At 44.2% G+C, this 23,428-nt stretch overlaps 1 protein-coding gene across 1 annotated transcript; it reads left to right on the forward strand.

Moving 5' to 3' along the window:
- The first annotated feature begins 3,269 nt into the window (after window positions 1–3,269).
- C19H17orf75 (chromosome 19 C17orf75 homolog) lies at window positions 3,270–15,624 on the forward strand. Its single transcript, XM_065897569.1, has 10 exons — window positions 3,270–3,409; window positions 4,198–4,278; window positions 6,701–6,826; window positions 7,727–7,867; window positions 8,113–8,170; window positions 9,999–10,118; window positions 10,900–10,964; window positions 11,118–11,254; window positions 12,271–12,374; window positions 15,409–15,624. The coding sequence occupies exons 1-10, from the start codon at window positions 3,270–3,272 to the stop codon at window positions 15,622–15,624; spliced, it is 1,188 nt and encodes a 395-aa protein (XP_065753641.1).
- The last annotated feature ends 7,804 nt before the right edge of the window (window positions 15,625–23,428 follow it).

A 23,428-nucleotide genomic window follows, 5' to 3' on the forward strand; every position in this document is an offset into this window, starting at 1 on the left:
CAAAAAGTGCACGTCTTTGAGCCTGAGCACCTGAAAAAACACTAGAGATAGTAGGGTTGGAGCTCGTAGTGAAGGGGCTGATGGCAAGAGATAATCCTAGGGAGGCTGGCAAAGGCGACTTCCGGAGATTCTCCAGCAGCCTGAGGAGCTGGATTTTATGCTGAAGTCTCTGGGAAGCAACAGAAGAATTTTAAGAGCGCAGTTAGAGAAAAACGCAAATAAGAGTATAGCTGGTTAAGAGTCCAGTGCTTGGGTTCATTTTCTACCAGTGCCACTGCCTATTTGCGTGGCTTTGGGCAAGCCACTTAAACTTCCTCTGTCTGCACTTATAACAGAGTTTGGCATAGAGAAATAACCAGTAATGTAAATTAGATGTTACTATTAAAAGGAAAAAGTAATAGTAGATATCCATGGAGCGCTTATCGTGCGCCAGACAAGGTGGTAAGTTTTACATTACTTGTCTCAACAAACCTGTGATGGAGGTGCCATTGTTATCACCCGGTTAACATAGATGAAGAAAAAAAGGCTTAGGGGAGTTGAAGCAGGGAGTTCCCTGGTGGTCCAGTGGTTAGGACTCCTCACTTGCACTGCCGAGGGTCGACCCCTGATGGGGGGGAACTAAGACCCCACAAGTTGCGGGGGGAGCAGCCAAAAAAAGGGGGGGCGGGGAGTTGAAGTAATTGACACAAAGTCACAGAGTTAGTAAGCATGAAGCTGAATTAGATTTGAGTTTTAGAAAAAATCGTTTTGCCTACAGTGGGAACAGTGGATTGGTGGAGGCTGAAAGGCAAGTCATAGAGAATGTGACAGTGATCTGGATAAGAGATGAAATTGGTGTGAAGTAGGGAGTGGTTATATATAGAAAAGCATTTATTCATTCTTCCTAAAATAAAAAATAAGATAATTTTAGATGGTGCCCAGTGCTCTACCAAACACAAAAATGAAGAAAGAAGGTGATGGAACAATATAAGGATGTCCACTCTTGCCACTCTTATTCAACATTGTACTGCAGGTCCAGCCAGGGTGATTAGGCAAGAAAAAGAAGTAAAAGGAATCCAGATTGGAATGGAACAAGTAAAACCATTTCTATTCAGAGATGGCATGAGTATGTGAATAAAAGAAAAAGCCCACAAAGAAAAAGTAATGTGTTGAAATCCTACCCCCCAGTACCTCATAATGTGACCTTATTTGGAAATAGAGTCTTTACAGAGGTAATAATGCTAAGGTGAGGTCATTGGGGTGGACACTGGTGACTGGTGTCCTTACAAAAAGGAAATTTGGTTGCAGAGATAGGTATAGAAGAAAACACTATAAAGAGATAGGAAGGAGACCACTATAAATCAAGGAAAAAAACCTGGAACAGACTTTTCCGCATAGCCCTCAGAAGGAACCAACCCTGTTTTCACCTTGACTTTGGACTTCTAACCTCTAGAACTGTGGGACAATAAATTTTGTTGTTTAGGGTGCAGTGGTTAGTACTCAGCACTTTCACTGCTGGGACCCCAAGGTTCAGTCCTGCAAGCCGCACAGCCAAAAAAAAAAAAATTGTGTGTGTGTGTTTAAACCACTCAGTCTGTGGTACTTTGTTAATGGGAACCCTGGAAAACTAATACACTTGTTTGTAGAAAATTCTAAGGAATACATGTTTTAAAAATATAGAGCTAATAAGAGTTCAACAAAGTTCACAGTACAAGATCAATAAACAAAAATCAATTGTACTTTTTTCTTTTTTTTTTTTTTTTTTTTGCGGTATGCGGGCCTCTCACTGTTGTGGCCTCTCCCATTCCGGAGCACAGGCTCCGGACACGCAGGCTCAGCGGCCACGGCTCACAGGCCCAGCCACTCTGCGGCATGTGGGATCTTCCCGGACCGGGGCACGAACCCGTGTCCCCTGCATCGGCAGGCGGACTCTCAACCACTGCGCCACCAGGGAAGCCCCAATTGTACTTCTATACACTAGCAACAAGCAATCTGAAAATAAAATTAAGAAAACAATTCTGGTTACAATAGCATCAAAAAGCATAAAAATTAGGAATAAATTTAACAAAAGTTCTGAACTATATTCTGGAAAACCAAAATATTGTAAGAAATTAAAGATCTAAAGAAGTGAAAAAAAACAAAACAAAACAACCCTGAGATTAATTGTCCAATAATTTTAGATCAACAAGTCATCCTCAATTCAATTTTGCAGTATTAAGAGTTCTAGAGGGACTTCCCTGGTGGAGCCGTAGTTAAGAATCCGTCTGCCAATGCAGGGGACACGGGTTCGATCCCTGGTCCAGGAAGATCCCACATGCCATGGAGCAACTAAGCCCGTGCGCCACAACTACTGAGCCTGTGTTCTTGAGCCCACGAGCCACAACTACTGAAGCCCACGCGCCGAGAACCTGCGCTCTGCAACAAGAGAAGACAGTGCAATGAGAAGCTCGCGCACCACTCGCCGCAACTGGAGAAAGCCTGCGGGCAGCAATGAAGACTCAAGGCAGCCAAAAATAAATTAAAAAAAAAAAAAGTTCTAGAGCCAGAGTGGGTTTGAATGCCACTCTGCCACTTATTAGCTATTTTACCATGGACAAGTTAAGTAATACTGGCCTTGGTTTACTCATCTGTCAAATGGGATAATATTTACCTCATGGAGTTGTGAGAATTAAATGAGTAAGTATTTGTAAAGCACTTAGAAGGGTCCTCACAAACAGAAACTGCTCCGTACATGTTAGCTATTATTTTTCTGTATAAAGTTAACATGGGATGTAGGTGTACTTTAATATCTTTGATATAGTGATAGGGTGAAACGTGCAAGAAAAACATGCCTAGGCGTTACAAAATCTTAAGACGAATTCAGCAAACAGTTCTTGAGCACCGTAGGCCGTGGGCTAGGACAGAGGATATGGCAATGAACAAGCTGACATTCTACTGGGAGAGACATAGTAAACAAATACATAAGGTGGGGGCAAGTGCTATGAAGAAGAAGTAAATATAAGGGGACAGGACAGAGACTGATGGGACATCAGTAGAGGTGCGTGTGGGATGTGTTTTGCATAGGGCAGTCAAATTCTCTCTGAGGAAGTGACGTTTCTGCAGAGACCTGAATGATGTGAGAGAAGACATGAAAATCAGGGGGCGGTCCAGCTTCCTCGCCTGAGAGCCCGGGAAACCGGCGGAACGCAGATACGCGAGGGCCGGGAGCCGGAGGAGCCGGGCCACCGAGGACTGTACGGCAGCGGGGGAGCGGTTTGGCGGGCACACAGGGCCATTCAGTGGCCGCCGCGATGCTCCCCTCCTTGCAGGAATCGCTGGATGGGGATGAAAAGGAGCTAGAGAGCAGCGAGGAGGGTGGCTCCGCTGAGGAGCGGAGACTCGAGCCGCCGCCCAGCAGCTACTACTGTCTCTACAGCTACCGCGGAAGCAGGTGCAGCGCCCGACCGCCCTTGTGGCCCCGCCCCGGCCCCACCGCTCGGCCCCGCCGCCCGGCCCCGCAGCCCACCCCAGGTCCCGCAGCCTGGCGGCTCTCAAACGCCGTCTTCTCCCCTCCCAGCCAAGGTCTCTGGCCCTCAGGGCCCTCCTCGCCTTACGCGGTACTTCCGGGCCCCCATCCTGGACTTTTGTGCCTGGCGCTCCCATGCCTGTGCGCTCTGTCCTTAACATATTCCAGCCCCTTCCTGTCGCCCCTGCCTTTTGTTTAGCGCAGTGCCACACACGCTCAATAATGTCAATTCCCATCCCCTGTCCTTCCTGTCATTGTCTCCCCACTTTCCTCCATCCCCAACCCGCCATCCCTACCCCCACGCCCACCTTCTAGTTACCCTCTGTCCTTGCTGCCTCTTTTCCCTCTGCCCCAGCAGACTTCCTGGGGTTCTTCTGGCCCTTGAAGTCTGTTTTTGTTTTTGTTTTGGCCGCAGTGCGTGGCTTGGGGGATCTTATTTCCCCGACCAGGGATTGAACCCAGGCCCTCAGCAGTGAAAGTTACGAGTCCTAACCAGTGGACCACCAGGGAATTCCCTGTAAAGTCTGTTTTTAAGAGTAAATTTCCTTGACTCTTCTGGATGTTTAATTTAGCCTTTCCTCCACCCTTTAAGCACTTCTACCTTGCAGCATTTTAGTTGACTGCCCCTATCCTGCTTGCGGGGGGTGGGGCCCCATACTCCGCTTGAGTTAGAACCCATAAGTTGATAGCTGACTTGCTTTTGCGGCGTGCAGATTGGCACAGCAGCGAGCGGACAGCGATGATGGAAGCCCAAGTGGCACAAATGCAGAAACTCCCTCTGGTGATGATTTCAGGTAAAAACAGCTTGGCCAGATCCCGCGTATGTGCTTTTCTCTTAAGAGCATCTCTGGCCTGCAGATGTCAGTGGGTACCCTGTCTCCACGCAGCTTTCCCTGAGTCAAACCATCAAGCCCGCCTCTCCCCTAGGAACCTCATCTTGATTTCATTAGTTCATTTAGTCAAGGCTGGGGCAGATCCAAATACCCTTGTGATTAGCCCCAGGGTGATTAGCCACACAGTTAATCTGAGCTTCTTGATTGGAACTCCAGTAAATATTCAATATAAGTATCAAGAAATTTAAAATCCTCCTTTCCCCCCCGCATTGAATACCCTTTCATAGCTCCTTTGCTGCACGCTACAGTGTAAACTCCAGGATAGCAGGGATTGCCGTCTCTTTTGTTCATCGATGTCTCCCTACCTAGTACCTTGAGTGGTACCTGGCACAGGGTAGATATTTAATATATACTTATATATATATGAATGAATGAACCTCAACACTTGATGGATGCAAAGTGGAGTATAATACAAAAATATGTTCACTGAGTGACTGGATGATGGATGATTTAAGGAATTTTCCAGGTACTGTAATAGGACTGTGGAGATATATATATATATATATATATATATTTAAGTCCTCATTTTTAGAGATACCTAATGAGAAATTTAGGGATGAAATAATATGATTCCAGAAACTTGCTTCAAAATAAGTCTGGGAAGTGGGAGGTATGGACAACATGGGAGTACAGGTGAAACAAGATTCTTTTAAAAATAATTTTTATTGCAGTATAGTTGATTTACAATGTTGTGTTAGTTTCAGGTGGACAGCAAAGTGAATCAGTTATATGTATACATATAACCACTCTTTTTTAGATTCTTTTCCCATATAGGCTATTACAGAGTATTGAGTAGAGTTCTCTGTGCTATATACTAGGTCTTTTTTCGTTATCTATTTTATATATAGTAGTGTGTAAAAGTCAATCCCAATCTCCCAATTTATCCCCGCCACCAAGTGAAACAAGATTGCCCATAAGCTGATAATTGTCAAAACTGGGTGGTAGGTACATGTGGGTTCATTATACTATTCTCTCTACTTTTTATATGTTTGAAATTTTCCATAACATGAAACCAAAGATGTGAGGCTTACTGGGTTTATATTTTATATTGGGAAGTTTGAAGACAGAAAAGCTTTTCTTCCTGCATATTCAATTTATAGTTTCTGTTTATATTCTAATCTCAACCAAACTGAAGTGTTTATGTTTAGCTCATAAATGATCACTAAGCTGGTGTGTTTATTCATGGGTAGTAGGTAGTTGGAGGATTGAGGAAAGAAGAGGAGGCATGAAATAGTGATCTCGTGGCACAGTGCCACTGTGGTGGCACAGTGGTTAAGAATCCGCCTGCCAATGCAGGGGACACAGGTTCAAGCCCTGGTCTGGGAAGATCCCACATGCCGTGAAGCAACTAAGCCATGTGTCCCACAACTACTGAGCCTGTGCTCTAGAGCCTGCGAGCCACAACTACTGAAGCCCGCGTGCCTAGAGCCCGTGCTCTGCAACAAGAAAAGCCACCACGATGAGAAGCCCGCGCACTGCAACGAAGAGTAGCCCCCGCTCGCCACAACTAGAGAAAGCCCACGCTCAGCAACGAAGACCCAATGCAGCCAAAATTAATTAATTAATTAATTTAAAGAAAAATAGAGATCTCAAAGAGTTGAAGAATGAGTGAACCAGGAAATGTGATAGCTGGGCAGAAGTAGGGCCCACTGGAGGCTAGTGGTCATTTATGTATGTACGTATGTAATGTATGTATGGACTTTGGCTGTGCTGCACGGCTTGCAGGATCTTAGTTCCCCGACCAGGGATTGAACCCGGGCCCACGGCAGTGAAACCACCAACCTAACCGCTGGACCGCCAGGGAATTCCTAGTGGTCGTTAATTTAAAATGAGACTAGACACTGTGGATATGGGTTTTTGTCCAACCACATTCAGCTGCATAGGTGCAGATGCAGAGTAGGTAGAGAGCTGGACTAACCAGGGCTGAAGTTTTGCTAAGCAGGTACAGGGAGGTGAAAACAAAGGGGTTGAATGAGAATGTGTGCAGGGGTGTGATTACAATGACTGGAATTTAAGCTGGGTAAGGAGGAAGGAGATGAGGATGAGAAACTTGAGGCTACTGTGAAAAAGATATAAGGTCAGTGGCTTGGGGGTCCCAGTGGAGTCATAATACTAGAGAGAATGAGCTGGAAAGATAGAACTATTTTAAATGGATGAGGTAGATCATACTTGGTGATATACATTCCTAGAAGCCTCACCAACAGGAGTCAGATAGAAAGCTTTGCCGAGTCCTTAGTGAGGGCTTTTAGCGATGTCCTGTCTGACTTACGGGGTGTAAATGCAGAGTCCACTGGTAAGGAACGTGTGTCTTTCATTTGTCAAGCCTCTCCTTGGCGGATACTAATCTACCATCTGAATTGGAGCCAGAGCTGTGCAGTTTCATTGCTAAGCGTCTTTCTAAGGGAGCGGTCTTTGAAGGGCTGGGTAATGTTGCATCTGTGGAGCTGAGGTAAGTATAAAATGTGCTGTATCCTGAGATTTTATTTCTGAGCTAAATATGAGAAGTGGTGAGAAACTCCAAAAGATCAGTACCTACTAGACCTGCAAAGTTCATCTTTGTTCTCTGGCAGCTGAGCACTGGGCCTCACATTTTTGTGGAATGGACTTAACTGAACGGCAGAGACTGCCTCCTCAGTGTACATATTTAGTCTTGTACTTGGAAGAAAGGAGCTCATTACCAAAACTATAACTGTATACTTTACAGTGGTAAAGGGCTTTCACAAACTTCAATGCCATTCTCCTTACAAAGGGGTGATAAAGCAGATACTCTTCCATTTTCAGATGAAGTAATAAACTCAGAGAAGTTGAGGTCCCAAGGCTGGTCATACTGATGGAATTCAGGCTTAAATATAGGTGTCCTCAGTTGAATTCCAGCCATCTTTCTACTACACCCCTTGATTGTAGTTCACTTCAGACCATGATATTGGCATCAAGTCCTCTCAGGAGTATGAGGCCACATACCAAAGATAAGGCCATCGGATAAACACTTCACATCTGCCTGGAGCTTCAGTGATTCATGAAGGTTTAGGGGAGGGAGAAAAGATGATTATATTTATGTGAACATGGATAAACTATGAACAAGAGTGAAATTTGCATGCATTTTTCACATAAGACAGGAGAATTCAAAGAAATTCCATGTTTGTTAGGTGCTGCTTTAGCTAAAGCCCATTATGGTATATGTTCATTTTCCTCTGTTGTTACAAGTAAACCAAGAAGTCTGGGAAGCTCTGACCTACTGAGCAATCTAATGGTATTGCCAGATCAGGATGACCAGGGCTCAGAGGAGTCTACAGAACTACATGCATGAGTTATCAAAATAATACATTTAACCTTTTTCTTTCTGTTCTAGAGCTCCAGGTTACCGAGTTGGTTGTTATTACTGCCTTTTCCAACAAGAAAAACTGCTTTCCCAAACAACAACAGACTCTGAACATAACTGTTCAGAGTATGTGGTCTGCTTTTTAGGAGGGTCTGAAAAAGGACTTGAGCTATATCCTTTCTTTGGTCTTTGAGGGTATCAGGAAGGAAAATGTTGGCAGGCAAGTAGAGGATTATTACTAGCAACCTCCGAAAAGGTTTTCTACCTCTTACGCATTAACTTCAATTTCAGACCTCCATACGACCAGTTTGTCTTGGCTTGTTTTAATTGACAGTTATTTGAGAGATTTTTATATTATCTATTGAGAAATAAAACCCTTTCTTGATTCATCCTTTATTGCTTCCTTAAGAACATACTTTCAGGCTTGAATTGGACAAGTATATTCAAGGGCTGAAAAACAACATGAACTGTGAGGTAAGATGATTGCATTAATCTTTTTTAAAAGAGTTTCATTCTTTTTTTTAAAATATTTATTATTTATTTGGTTGTGCCGGGTCTTAGTTGCAACACGTGGGATCTTTAGTTGTGGCATGCGGGATCTAGTTCCCTGACCAGGGATTGAACCTGGGCCCCCTGCATTGGGAGCGTGCAGTCTTAACCGCTGGACCACCAGGGAAGTCCCTGCGTTAATATTTTTAAAGACTGAGATGATTAACATTATGCGACTGCTATACTTGTCAAATCATCCAGGTGGACACAAACACTTAGAAATTCTGAAAATGTGCTACTTTGTGGGCTAAAAGAAAGGTGCTTGGGGGCTTCCCTGGTGGTGCAGTAGTTAAGAATCCGCCTGCCAATGCAGGGGACACGGGTTCGAGCCCTGGTCCGGGAAGATCCCACATGCCGCGGGGCAACTAAGCCCGTGCGCCACAACTACTGAACCTGCGCTCTAGAGCCCGTGCACCGCAACTACTGAGCCCGCGTGTCTAGAACCCGTGCTCCTCAACAAGAGAAGCCACCGCAATGAGAAGCCCGCGCACCACAATGAAGAGTAGCCCCCACTCCACACAACTAGAGAAAGCCCGCGTGCAGCAATGAAGACCCAACGCAGCCAAAAATACATAAATTAATTTAAAATGGATTTCTGTTTTAAAAAAAGAAGAAAAAAAAAGAAAGGTTCTTGTTAAGGGAAGCAGGGAACATAGTCCTATAAGTGCTGTATGTTTCACAAGACTGCTTCTGAAGTTTTGCATCTATGAAAAATTCAATTAAATTCAAAGGTATATAGTAACATGCCAAGCAAGGAAGATGACGTTCTTTTCTCAATTTCTAGACACATAAGATTTATATTCTGGTCAGAACTAATGGCCCACAAAGCCTCTGGCACCAGAGACATGCTATGCAATGGGATGACTGTCCTTGAACTCAACCTCAAAGATTTTTAGAAACATCCCAGTTTTCATTAATCGATCTTTTATGAATTAGATACCTCCGTATCAATTCCTTTATCTGTACCTTTTAAAAACTATGTGTTTGGTTGGTGGCAGTTAAGTCATAACTCTTAAAATTTACTCCCCATTACACGTGGTAATAATTCCTTTCTTTCACTTGTGCATGTGCTTACAAGACACTGCAGGAGGGGAAAGGATAGCATAGGAGTGAGCCGGGGATACGAGTCTAGGGGGAGCTGCTCTCCCAGGCTGGAGCTCTCCCTCCAGCCCCAGGGAGCAGCACAGCCAAGGAAGCCAAATGAGCTCCTGGCAGCGTGTCTGACACCCGGAGTGGGCTTGAGTGCTTTGATGCGATGACTTGTATCCTTCCCTGTTCGCATTTCGAGTGTGAACAAACTATCTGCATTCTTTCATTCAACAGGCACTTTATAAGCTCATCCATGGACGTTTCAGACGCTGTGCCAGGTGCTGGGGAGATGAGGATTATTAAGAGAGTATCTCCAAGAGTTCACAGTACAGTGGGAGGAGATTGACATGTAAATGCCCCAACTCCTTTCAGTGATGAAATAGCATGGAACCCTATTAATTCAGTCTCTTCATTTTATATAACGCATTTCTTAGTGTGTTTTTAAGAAATGCAGTACTGAATTAATCCCCACTCTGCCCAACAAGCCCAGCAAAGTTATATCACAATTCCTTTTTTAAAATTTGTGGTGTTAGCTTAAAAGAAGGTGTCTGTCCCCAGTTCTTTTCACTGTCAAGAGTATCATGAAGAAAATGTTAAGTCCAAGGTGAAGGCTGTCCAAGGTGAAGGCTGATATCAAAGCAAATGACATTCTCTCTCGATCTAGGAAAGGGGTGGGGAGAACCACATACAGTCCTACCTGAGCAGCTGGTTTGAGGATGTTGTATGCCCAATCCAAAGGGTGGTTCATCTCTTTCAGGAGCAGCTTACCTTTCTGCTACATGCTGTAAGTATTGCCCAAACAAAAGCATTTCCTTAATTGAGAATCACTTTGGCCGAGTTTGGATTATTTAAAGACATATTTATTTTCTCTGAACATTACCTTCCCCCCGAATATTCATTCAGACGATGCCTGCATTAGGATAGACCACACTCTATTTATTCAGATCTAGAAAGTTACACTACTAAGGTAGAATTGCAAATACTGAGTCTTCTAATAAGATAAAACGTTTTAAAATAATTACCTTTTTTTTTTTTTTGGCCGCGCTGCACAGCTTATGCGGTCTTGGTTCCCCGACCAGGGATTGAACCTGGGCCACGGCAGTGAAAGCCCCGAATCCTAACCACTAGACCAGCAGGGAACTCCCTAAAATAATTACTCTTTGAAGTGATCTGGAAGACGTGTAATTTCCAAAATAATTTGAGAAGGAAAATGGAAATCAAAAGTGATTTTACCTATATAAAAATGTCCAAATAAAAAATGAAAAATTCACTAAAATATCTAGACAATGGGGTAGGCTCGAGTAAATGGCCAGATTTTTCATGTAAATATGTGGTAGGTAGATGCAGCTGAGGCTGGATGGCCCCACAAGCCCAGGTGGTGAAGCCAGGTTTCAGACCATTAGTGAGCAACAGCTGAACAAGGCTCTGGAGAGCTCCCGGACAGTGCCGAGCAAGCATCGTCTAGCATGGTGGTTATTGGGGGAGGTGATGTTTAGTCACAAGTGGCTGCGCAACAAGGAAAACTGGAATACATGTATCAGTTAGGCTTTATTTTTCTCTCATAGGCTCTGAGTTATACTCCTGTTGAGGTTAAAGAATCAGATGAAAAAACAAAGAGAGACATTCACAGGTAAAGAACAGTTTTGCAAACAGAGAACCTTTTCCACAGCAAGCCTGATGTTTATGTTTTTAACACCCACCCCCACTCCCAATGCAGAATGAATTTGCTTCCTCCCTCCCATCCTATAATATAGTTTGTGCAAAAGGATTGTGTGTGTGGCAGGTTTCTGAGTGTGGCCAGTCTCCAAGGCCTTATTCACGAAGGCACCATGACGTCTTTGTGCATGGCTATGACGGAGGAGCAGCATAAGTCTGTGATCATCGATTGTAGTAGCTCCCAGCCTCAGTTCCACAACGCAGGTGAGCCACAACCCCGGGAGCAGGCTTGTGAATCTCCTTTTTTGCGCTGAGAACAAATGATGCAAACTTATCCTTCCTGTCTTGTGCAGTTTTACATGTTTATCCCCAAATCACCAAAAACAATAGCAGTTCTAGAAACGTGGAAATCATGTCATGCCTAGCAATTCTTCTCCTAGGTATATAGAGAACTCTTGTACGTGTACACAAGGAGACAAATACAAGATGTTCATAAGGGCACTGTTTGAAATAGCAAAGAACTGAAAGCAACTTAAGTGTCTGTCAACAGGAGAATTGATAAACTGCTCTATTCGTACAATGGCATACTATATAGCCGTGACAATGAGTGAACTAGAGCTATATGTCTCAGTATAGCACACAAACGTATTATATAGTGCAAGAGCCATTAAAGAAAAATACAGTTTTAACATATGCAAAATAATACTATATAGGGCTTATAGATAAAGTATGTGGCAAAAGTTTAAAGAAAGACATGGGCAAGGAAGGGGAAAGGAAGGGGATGCGATTGGGAAGAGGCACATTGGAGCTTCAACCATTTTGGTATTTCTTAACCAGGTGGTGAGTTAATTTTTTTTAGACCATTATAGAAGTCTTAAATAATTCATTATAAGAGTTTTTATAAAGGAGGAAAGAATATCATGATGTATACAAATATTGAATCATTATGTTGTGCACCTGAAACTAATATGTCAATTACACCTCAATTTAAAAAAAAGAAAATAGGGCTTCCCTGGTGGCGCAGTGGTTGAGAGTCCGTCTGCCGATGCAGGGGACACGGGTTCGTGCCCCGGTCCGGGAAGATCCCACGTGCCGCGGAGCGGCTGGGCCTGTGAGCCATGGCCGCTGAGCCTGCACGTCCGGAGCCTGTGCTCCACAACGGGAGAGGCCACAGCAGTGAGAGGCCCGCGTACCGCAAAAAAAAGAAAATAAGTAAAAAGAAAGGACGAATAAATGTCTTGTGATTTCACGTTTATTTATTTTTCTAAAATATTTTATAGGAAGCAATCGGTTTTGTGAGGATTGGATGCAGGCTTTTTTGAATGGTGCTGAAGGAGGTAACCCTTTTCTTTTTCGACAAGTCCTGGAGAACTTTAAACTAAAGGTAACTAATTGGCTGTGTGCCGAGTGCCACGCATAGTCTTTGTCTGAATTGTAATTAGTACCGGTGACTGAGTAACAAATCTGCTTTATAGCTATGATGTCATTCTCAAAACTAGAATCCTCAGTGCCAGTTTTCCCATACCCAGTGACCACTGGGTACCTAAACTTTTCATGTTTGCTAATCTGACAGGGTGACGATGGTATATCACTGTTTTTATTTGATTTATTTTTTATTTTTTTTCTTTTTCGGCTGTGTTGGGTCTTAGTTGCAGAGCGTGGGCTCCTCATTGCAGCGTGCGGGCTCTCTGGTTGTGGCGCACGGGCTTAGTTGCCCCACAGCATGTGGGATCTTAGTCCCCTGACCAGGGATCGAACCAGCGTCCCCTGCATTGCAAGACAGATTCTTAACCACTGGACCACCAGGGAAGTCCCTTTATTTGCATTTAAAAAATTCAGTTTATTTCAACCAAAACCAAAACAGTTCACCCATTTCTCCCACTCCCTACCTCCTGCCTCTGGTGGCTACCAGTCTGTTCTCGAAGTCTATGAGCTTGTTTGTTTTTTTAACTCTATATATTTGGATTCCACATGTAGAAGAGATCGTGTAGTATTTGTCTTTCTCTGTCGGACTTGTTTCACTTAACACGATGCCCTTGAGGTCCATCCGCGTTGTCACCGATGGCGGGATCTCATTCTTTTTCATGGCTGAGTGGTATTCCACTGGGTATATATGCCACAGCTTCTTCGTCCACTCGTCCGTCAGTGGACACTTGGGTTCTTCGGTGATGCCGCAGGGAACATGAGGGTGCAGATACCTTTTTGAATAGGTGTTTTGTTTTCTTCAGGGAGATGCAGAAGGAGCATTGCTGGATCGTATTTTTTTCATTTGGATTATTACCTTAGGGTATATTCCCTAACGTGGGATTACCAAGTCAAAGGGTTTGAATGCTTTGGTTCCTCTTACAAATTGCCAGCTTGCACTTCAGAAAAATAGGAACAAATTACAGAATGGCCAGCAATGTGTGTGGGTTTTCTGTGCAGAACCTAATACAACAGGTTTTTTATCAATCTTATTTATTTTTATTAATTTAATACTGGCACTCCATAGCTGTTCAAGTCTGTCTTTAATTATTATTCAGGCTGAACATTTTTTCATGTTAGTTTACTATTTGCAGATAAACAAACAAAAAGACACATTTCAATGGAGCAAATCTATCCACTGTGATATAGCGACATTATAAATTGTAAAGGCAATACTAATGAAAGATGTTACCTGTCATTCTTTATATGTAAACAATCTTTATTTCTTTTTTATTTTTTTTTTGGTGTTTTTATTTATTTTTTTTTATTTTTTTATTTTTTTAAACATCTTTATTGGGGTATAATTGCTTTACAATGGTGTGTTAGTTTCTGCTTTATAACAAAGTGAATCAGTTATACATATACATATGTTCCCATATCTCTCCCTCTTGCGTCTCCCTCCCTCCCACCCTCCCTATCCGACCCCTCCAGGCGGTCACAAAGCACCCAGCCGATATCCCTGTGCCATGCGGCTGCTTCCCACTAGCTATCTACCTTACGTTTGTTAGTGTGTATATGTCCATGAGTCTCTCTTGCCCTGTCACAGCTCACCCTTCCGCCTCCCCATATCCTCAAGTCCGTTCTCCAGTAGGTCTGTGTCTTTATTCCTGTCTTACCCCTAGGTTCTTCATGACATTTTTTTTTTTCTTAAATTCCATATATATGTGTTAGCATACGGTATTTGTCTTTTTCTTTCTGACTTACTTCACTCTGTATGACAGACTCTAGGTCTATCCACCTCATTATAAATAGCTCAATTTCGTTTCTTTTTATGGCTGAGTAATAGTCCATTGTATATATGTGCCACATCTTCTTTATCCATTCATCCGATGATGGGCACTTAGGTTGTTTCCATCTCCGGGCTATTGTAAATAGAGCTGCAATGAACATTTTGGTACATGACTCTTTCTGAATTTTGGTTTTCTCAGGGTATATGCCCAGTAGTGGGATTGCTGGGTCATATGGTAGTTCTATTTGTAGTTTTTTAAGGAACCTCCATACTGTTCTCCATAGTGGCTGAACCAATTCACATTCCTACCAGCAGTGCAAGGGTGTTCCCTTTTCTCCACACCCTCTCCAGCATTTATTGTTTCTAGATTTTTTTATGATGGCCATTCTGACTGGTGTGAGATATCTCATTGTAGTTTTGATTTGCATTTCTCTAATGATTAATGATGTTGAGCATTCTTTCATGTGTTTGTTGGCAGTCTGTATATCTTCTTTGGAGAAATGTCTATCTAGGTCTTCTGCCCATTTTTGGATTGGGTTGTTTGTTTTTTTGTTATTGAGCTCCATGAGCTGCTTGTAACTTTTGGAGATTAATCCTTTGTCAGTTGCTTCATTTGCAAATATGTTCTCCCATTCTGAGGGTTGTCTTTTGGTCTTGTTTATGGTTTCCTAATTGTCAGTAGAGTCCGGGTCTTAACCATAAATTTGCATTATTCTGTATCTATTTTGTACCATAAGCCTTATTCACAATAATTAAAATAAGTTTTTAAAAACAAACACGAACTAGAATCCTCAAAAGGCATTCCATTTATATTTTTCAGTGGCTTCTGCATATGTACCATTGCATATCCAATTAATTGGATTGAATGCTTGCTTATATTTCAAGGACTTCAGTCTTGTAATTCGTGACATATCTTAGTTGGAAAGGAGTTCCATGCCTAAGGGTTCAAAAAAAGGAGTTCCATGCCTAAGGGTTCAAAATTTTGGTGGGGAGGCATGTTGTCACCTTATTTAGGAGATTTGTAAAGTATTTTTACTTTATATATATAAAAGATTTTGTTCTACCAAGGGCAAAGCATATTAGCAATAAAAATGATGAAAATATTCAAAAATAAAAAGCAAACATTTCAGTAACATATGTTGAGTTCTCAGCTGGATAGGAGGTCTTTTTCAGGCTTCATTATTATCTCACTAAACACACATTTAACTGGGTAATCTTTTTCTAGGCCATACAAGACACAAATAATTTGAAGAGATTTATCCGGCAGGCAGAAATGAATCATTATGCTTTGTTTAAATGTTACATGTTCCTAAAGAACTGTGGTAGTGGAGATATCCTTTTGAAGATTGTTAAAGTGGAACACGAAGAAATGCCCGAAGCCAAAAGTGTGGTAGCTGTCCTCGAAGAATTTATGAAAGAAGCTCCTACCCAAAGTTTTTAATCACATGTTTTGAGATGATTATATTGTGAAGTTATGCAAGCCTTGGTGTTTGAAATTGCAGTTGTTATAACTGTCATAGGATTGCTATTTCAGATTATTTGAAACATTCTAGGTTTTTTCATGTTGTACTTTTAAGATTAAACCTAATAAGACATATAAATCTGATGCAAGTCTTCACTGAGCCCTAGATAGATGTGTGTTAGAGTTGTGAAAATTTTACATTTGCTGGTCTCATAAATTCTAGACTTCAGGGAGTTGTTCCTTAAAAAACTTCAGAGGTGATTTTGTGGCTTCTGTGAGGAGTTTGCTGCAGTATTTAGCAACTTTTCCTCCCAGAAAAATGATAATACTTCTTTCTCAACGTACTATAGCTTCTTTTAAAAAAAGTACTCCTAGTTTTAGGACAGATTAACACCACGACACCATTTCAAAAACAGATCTGTGCATCCTGTGGGTGCTTGATAGATTTTTTTTGTCTGATTGATGATGGATGATGAAGCCAGCTTTCGTGTCAATATGCAAATAAATCATGAGTGCGTAGGGAGGTAAATGAGCTTTAAAAATAGATGTACTAGCTTCAAGATAAAACATTATCTCTGATAGAAAGCTACTGCAGAAGTGGCCCCATCACTTTTCTTCATTTGTTCACAGGTATTTGCCAAGAGCCTATATTTTCTTTTTTCTTTCAGACGAAAATGCTGGATTTTTTAAACAGAGGGTCAAAAAAGAAACAAAGTACATAAATTTTACAAGCAAATGTAACAGAGATTCTTCATGTCAGGGTTAATCATTGCTTTTAGTTTTTTGTACATTTGTTGCAAGCCTTAAATTGTTTTATTCTGAATCAGTTGAAAGTGTTCTCAGAGCCGTTTATAATTCCCATGGAAGCCAACCGTAGCTACACACATATGACTGCGGTTTGTTCTGCTTAGCTCTTTAATAAATCCATTTGATAATGATTTTCATTTAGAAGATCAGAAGTCTTGTGTTCTCACTGCCCTCAGGATGCTCAGAGGAACACAAGCCCATAAAAGTCCTCTCCTACACTCATCTAAATTCACATTAAGTGCTGAGTTTTAACTTTCCAAATGACTGACAACGGCCTTCTGCTTTCTCTTATACTGAAGTCTAGAGACATGACTCACTGAGCCATTTCTTTTCTTTAATGAGAAATACAATTCAGGATCCTCATAAAGGCTTTCATATGGTTTTAAACTTTAATAACTTGGATCATAGTCAGTGTAGAAAAAAAAAAATCCAAGTAGCATCTTTTTTATAGCATTAAGTTCAGAATGACTATGGAAAACAAGCGATTTTATGGCACAGCCCTTGAATCTTTTTCTAATGTAGGGTTGCCCACTTGGAAATCAAACTTTTAAATAAACAATGTTAAGACATCAACATTTTGAGTCTGGAAAACATATTTTTCATTTTCAAATTCACATATTCAAGAGTCCATGTTGTGAATAGCATTTAAAAGCAAATGTATTACCTGCTTCAAGTCATTTATGGATAGAGTCAAGGCATAATTACATATTCTTTATATGTACTTTTATATATACTTTTTATAATGTAAGCTCACCACATTACACAGTTATATATAAAACAGTCTTATTTTAAAAGTGTATGATGAACTGTGTATCACTACTGTAGACAAGGAAAATAGTGACATGGAGTTGAATATCTTGTGGGCCATGAGAAGAAACTCAAAGAGCTCATGACCAAAAACATGTACTGTATTCAAATTTTAATAAGCTAATATATTAACTTTTAAAGTTTTAAAAAGCATTTGTTCAGGTGTGGAATACATTATGTATTATCTGTGTGCTATACACAGGAAATGTATGTTTGTCACATATCAAAAATGGTCTCAATTTATCTGTAATTATATTTATAATAATAATAATAAAACAACTTAGCTTCTCACCAGCACAGTCATTTTTATTCAGTGAGCTCAATTCTCCAGCCTGACATTTTTATTAACTCACAACAAGTTTATGGGGGAAATTATACTCGTTAGGCTAAGGAATTTGTTCAAGAAAATCAGATCACCTGCTGGGAGACACCTTTCTGCAGCTTGCAGGAGGCATCAGGCAGAGTGTAGGAGCAATTTCCATCACAATGTTTTATTCATTGTCCAGTAAAGTTTACCTTTCGAACTCAATAACCCAAGTCAATTCCTTTCACTCTCATTCATTATTAACCACGACAGAATGCCTCTCCTTTACCAGAGGATCCCTTATACCAGATGCCAGAAAAGCCTGCAGGCATCTCAGAAATAAGATTCAGTTACTAGGACTACATTTTCCTAACCATGTGCCTTCTTAGTAATGGAAACCCCACTGGCTTCAATGAAGTCTTTCCATTTGGAGGTCTAAGAAGGCAGCTCCAGTCCTATAGCTGCTAAACTTCTTAAATGTGCCTCATGGACTTCGTACCACTCTGCGCTGGCATAAATGCTAGATTCTGGAAATTGGGGGGTGATAGGGGGTGATAGCTGCTGATTTTCTTGTGACCTACCTCTGGGAGGGCTGACAAAACGGAGATCCTGTTAAGTGAACACCGAGTTAATGTTCCAAGGTTCACGGCTGTGACCGATGGCCCTAGGCCCAGGGCAATGAGACTGGCTCTTTAAACAAACACCCTGATGCTTCTACAAACTTAGTGTCCTCAAAGTTCTATACAAACACCCGAAGGCTAAGGACACGAACTTTGGAAGCAGGCAGTCTTGGGTGTGATCCTACTAGCAAGTTACTGAACTTCTCTAAGCCTTCCCCTCAAGTGTCAATACGGGTGTACTTATACCCACTTCACACCAAGTAGCTTTGCAATTAAATGAGAGTAAGATTGAAAGTGCCTCTCGCCCAGTGCCCTGGCACGTAGTAGGTACCCAGTAAATGGTCTTCATAATTACCTCATTATCGGTAAACATTAAGTAATGGGAAGAAAGAATCTTCCCATTACTTAATGGTAGAAGGGAGGAAGGGAGGAAGCCGAAGAGTGAAGAAGGAAGTGCTAAGAGGCCAAGTCCAAAGCTGGCTGAACGACTTTTGGCTGCCAGGAAGCTTACCTTTAACTGCCTCGGGTGTCAGAACCTGGAACTGAGTCCTGGGAACACGGCTGCAGACAGGGTCCAGACTTTCCTTCTAGGAGAGTCAGTTCTCCACACTCCAGACAGAAGTGGGTTCCTGGACCTTTAGGCTGAACCCTGCTCTCAAGTTTGTTCTGGGGTGACTTCTGCCATTCCAGAAAGCATTTTAAAATATTTGTAAATGATACACAGGAGACTGATGTGAAAACATTTAAGGGAAACAACTCCCACAGTGAATTTAACAGGGTAGTTTAATCCTCCAGCGAAAGTTATGAATGGCAAAACTACATACACTGCCATCAGCTTAGAAAAACTGGTGAGAACGGATCACCTTCTCAGGTTTCATCCATTCAAAGCCCACTCGATTGTTAAACTTACCAAGCACCAGACTCTACCTTAACGCTTAATGCTCCTCTTATTTTCCCCTTCTGTATGTGAACTGTCCATGCCCTTTTACCCTGAGAACATTCCTAATCGCTTCTCAAGATCAGGGTACTGACAGCCTCTAGAAAGACCTAAAGACTAGGTCATTGGGGTAAAAAAGGAAGTACCTAGGATATTTTGAAGACAATTCCCCCAATAATAATAGTCAAAATATTAAGCTCTCATTGGGGTACCGTGTAAGAGTGGAAGGGGAAGGCAGGGCACCCACCAGGACAGCTGGCACAGAGGTTCTTGACCTGAAACTATGGATGAGTTTCCTTATTCACAGCCCTTTCCCCCCAAATCGTACACAAAATTGTCTATCTGTGCATTTTTATGGGCAGAGAAATCGTGCTTTCATCAACCAGTCAAAAGAACTCAGTAATTCAAGAAACGTTAAGAACCACCAAGCTGGGCTTCCCTGGTGGTGCACTGGTTAAGAGTCCACCTGTCAATGCAGGAGATGCGTGTTCGAGCCCTGGCCCGGGAGGATCCCACACGCCGCGGGGCAACTAAGCCCGTGAGCCACAACTACTGAGCTCACGTGCCACAACTACTGAAGCCCTGGAGCCCAGAGCCCGTGCTCCGCAACAAGAGAAGCCACGACAATGAGAAGCCCGCGCACCGCAACGAAGAGTAGCCCCGGCTCGCCACAACTAGAGAAAGCCCGCGCGCAGCAACGAAGACCCAATGCAGCCAAAATAAATAAATAAATAAATTTATATTAAAAAAAAAAAGGAAGAACCACCGAGCTGGAAACACCAGCACGGAGCACGGATGCCCCATCTGTAGCGCATACATCGTAGACCCACCCCCACTGCTGTCCACACTCTCCCCCTCCCTAACCCAAACTGAGATGAAATAGAGTCCAATGCCAGCCCTTCAGGTCACTTCTTGAATAACCAATGGCTTAAAGAAAAAAAAAAAAATCTTTAATGGAATCTGTGCTCAAATAATATGTTACAACAAAAATATACACAATATACACAATATAAAAATATTTCGAAACAAACATTGCAGCTTGTGTTTTTTGTTTCCACTTACTCAAGTCCTGGGCAGAGGAAGATCAGTGTTGGGCAGTTTTTTAAGGCAGAGGAGTTTCAGAGCTTTCCAGCCAGCACTGGGAGCAACATGAATGATGTCAGGAAAGGGTTTCCACTGCACCCGGGAATCATCATTATTTGCAAACTAAATTGGACACTGGGGAAAGAAGATCCAGGCTTGGCGAGCAGCAACTCCCCTAATCCTCTGGGCAAGAATGATCCTCATGGAAGTTGAGAATCCCATTAGCTGTCAAAAGCGGCTCATTAGGGAGCTTTTCCTAATTAAAAAATGAATGATGAATGGTGTCATTAAAACGAAATTTCTCCTCTGAAGGTTTGTTTTCCTTTCCCCAGTTTCCATGATTCCTCTTGCATTTAGGGAGGGAGGGAGTGAGTCTAGGGCTGCTGTTTGGGGAAGCTCAGCTTTCAATCTCTGGAGCCTGCGGATGAAAGGCAACTGGCCTCCACAGCCTGAAGATTCACTCTACCCTCTGCTTCCCAGCACCCTGGCCAGGTGGCCATACTAGAGGAGGGAGGACGGAGGACGACGGGGACGTGCTGCTGGCAGGTGCTGGGAGCTCGGGAACAGAGGGACTTGCCGGGGAAAAAGCCAGACTCCAAAAGTAAAGCCTTCTTACCGGACAGCTGTCTCCCGGCCCTGGGTTGGAGACCTGAGTGGTGTGGAGTGACTGCCGTCATCACTGGGCAGTCTTGCTTGGAGCGATGGTCGGGAGAGGCGGTGCAGGTGGGCGCTGAGCACAGCAAAGAACTTCAGGGCTGTTTTTGGACAGGGAGCAGCTGGGGCTGGAGGCCTGAGGTGTGGACGAGGCTCCCTCAGCGCATCCCAGACCTTGCAGGGCAGACTTAACAGGATGGGAGGCAGGACCTCCGCCTCAGGCAGTCCATCTCGGTAACAGGCTTCCATCTGAAACTCTGAAGGAACTGGGTACTTCTCTGAGGGCTTTCTAGACTCTTCTGGTTCACAGTCTTCTTGCCCCTCTCCAGGCCGCACCAAACAAGAAGGCCCCTCTCTGCCTCCTCCACCCACATCCCAGAGCTCTCAGGTGCCAGGGTCTGGAGGGGAAGCCCCTGCCTTGCAGCCAGGCACCAGCAGCTTCTGTCCCTCCAGGAAAGGACAGCGCCACTCAGGGTTAGCAGTGGCGGCAGCCCAGGGCTGAGCCCCGCCCCCATCCTCACCCGAGCCTCTTGGCCCCCATTCCAGCTCAGAGTCTCCTAAGAAGCAGACTCTTCCAGCTACAGCTGTCTCTCAGGAGGGCAGAGAGTGGCTGGCAGGGCACAGACTGGCACAGCTCAGCCACACCCAGGCTCACCCCCCACCCTGGGGCTGGCAGTCCTCAGCACAGCGTTGGCACAAGTGCAGCAGGACCTCGGGAGCCAGACGCGGGGACCAGAACCATCTATTGTTGGGCAAAGCCAGGGAAGGGCTTGGCATGGCTTGGGGGTGTCCCTGGCTAGGAAGACCCCTGACCATTTACGTGCGATCACAGTGGCCCAAGACCCCCAAATGCTTGGCCTGGCTGACTCTGGACCTTGGTATATTTAAGGGCTCTGTCAGGCATGTGGCTGCCCCATCCCTGCACGAACGCAGCCTCTGGGCTGTCAGTGGCTGTGAGTTCCCAGAGCGGTAGAAAGGGAATGGCGTAGTTTGTCAAACGCCATCCTCCCCACACCCTCCCCTCAGGGTGGGCACAAGCTTCTATCAGGGGTCGATGCCTCAGCCTTGTTTGCCACTTGTGTAATGGGTGGGGGGATGGATTTGATCATCTCCGTATTCCCTCCCAGCTCTGAGCATCTGAGTCTACGGGCTGCCCTCACCTCTGACACTCACCCAAGCACCCTACAGTTCTTCTCCAGGAGTAGTTTTCCATCTGAATTGAGTTCCTTTTCTGTAGCCTCCTGTGCCCTCAACTCAAAAGGGCACTTGGCCTCAACATTCCTGCTCCAGCCTCTCCTGCGCCCCCAAGGCTCCTAAGGGAGATACAACAGAACCTTTTCAGATAGGGAGTCTATTCTAGATGGGAATTGGAGCAGAACTTGGCAAAGGCGAGGAAAACCTCAGCATCCTGAGGGTCCCTGGAAAGGCCCGAGGTCTCCCTCCACCACGGCAAGTCTCCCACGGTCAGTGATTCTCAGAGAGGCTCCCGGGAGCCTCTCTGAGAAAGGCAAGAAAGCCCAGTAGCCTCTCTGAGGAAAGCAAGAAAGAAGGGGGCAAGCTTTTTCCCATCTCTCAGCACCCTCCTTCCTCTCATGCAAACTCCCGCCCCATCCCCCTCTGCCCCTCACAGCTTCCTCTGCTGCCTCCAACTGGCCTCACGTTGTCTTTCCCATCCCACGTGCATCCGCCCACCAGACCACACACACACGCACACGCACACGCACACACTCACGCATGCACACACGTATCAGAACACTGGCTCTATAAACAAAGGACAGGCACATTGGGGGGTCAGGGCAGTGGAAGGGGAGGAAAAGGCCCTGAACATAAGGGTATGGATGCTGGGGCACTGGTGTGAGATGTCAGCACCCAGGAGACACCCAAAGCGGATACCCTTCCTCGGGGGGGAACTTGGAACAAAGTTTATTCCCTCCCACTTGGGTTCCTCTCGCTGGGTACCTGCAGGGCAAAGGTGGGGCCTGGAGTTACAGAATTGGCCTCCTCTGCCCACCCCACCCCAGGCACTAGAGGCCACATCCCAGCACCCACTGACATGCATGGGAGGGCACCCTGGGCCCCCCAGACCAAAGTCGACATGTCCTCCACCACCAGGCTCCCTTCCACTCTAGAGCTCCAGACCCAACAGCTATGGAGGGAACACTTCCTGGCCCACAGTGACCTCTGGGCTGGACAAGGGCCTGCCTGGCTACTACAGACTCAGGCCCTCCTTACGCGCTTAGGTGTCTCAGGGTGGCGATGAGTGAGAAGGCTGGTGCCCAGTCTATGACAAGGGAGGGGACCCCTGTACACATGGGACACGCCCAGCCCAGGGGGACGGCCACTCTCATCTCACCCCAGGCCTTCACCCTGGCCCGAGGTTTTCAGAACAATCTAGAAAAACTACAGAAGCCACATCCAAACCCTCCAACAGGTGCCTTTCAGAAAAATGCCTCCACTCTGTTCAAATCGGAACACAAATATTACAGCGGCCCAGCGTCTCTCGTCCTCGCCTCCCTGGCCTCACTGAGCTGGTGATGAGAAGAAGAACACGGCTGCTCCTTGCCCGACTGC

This window comes from Phocoena phocoena, chromosome 19, assembly GCF_963924675.1.
Source record: "Phocoena phocoena chromosome 19, mPhoPho1.1, whole genome shotgun sequence".
Classification (NCBI taxonomy): Eukaryota; Metazoa; Chordata; class Mammalia; order Artiodactyla; family Phocoenidae; genus Phocoena; species Phocoena phocoena.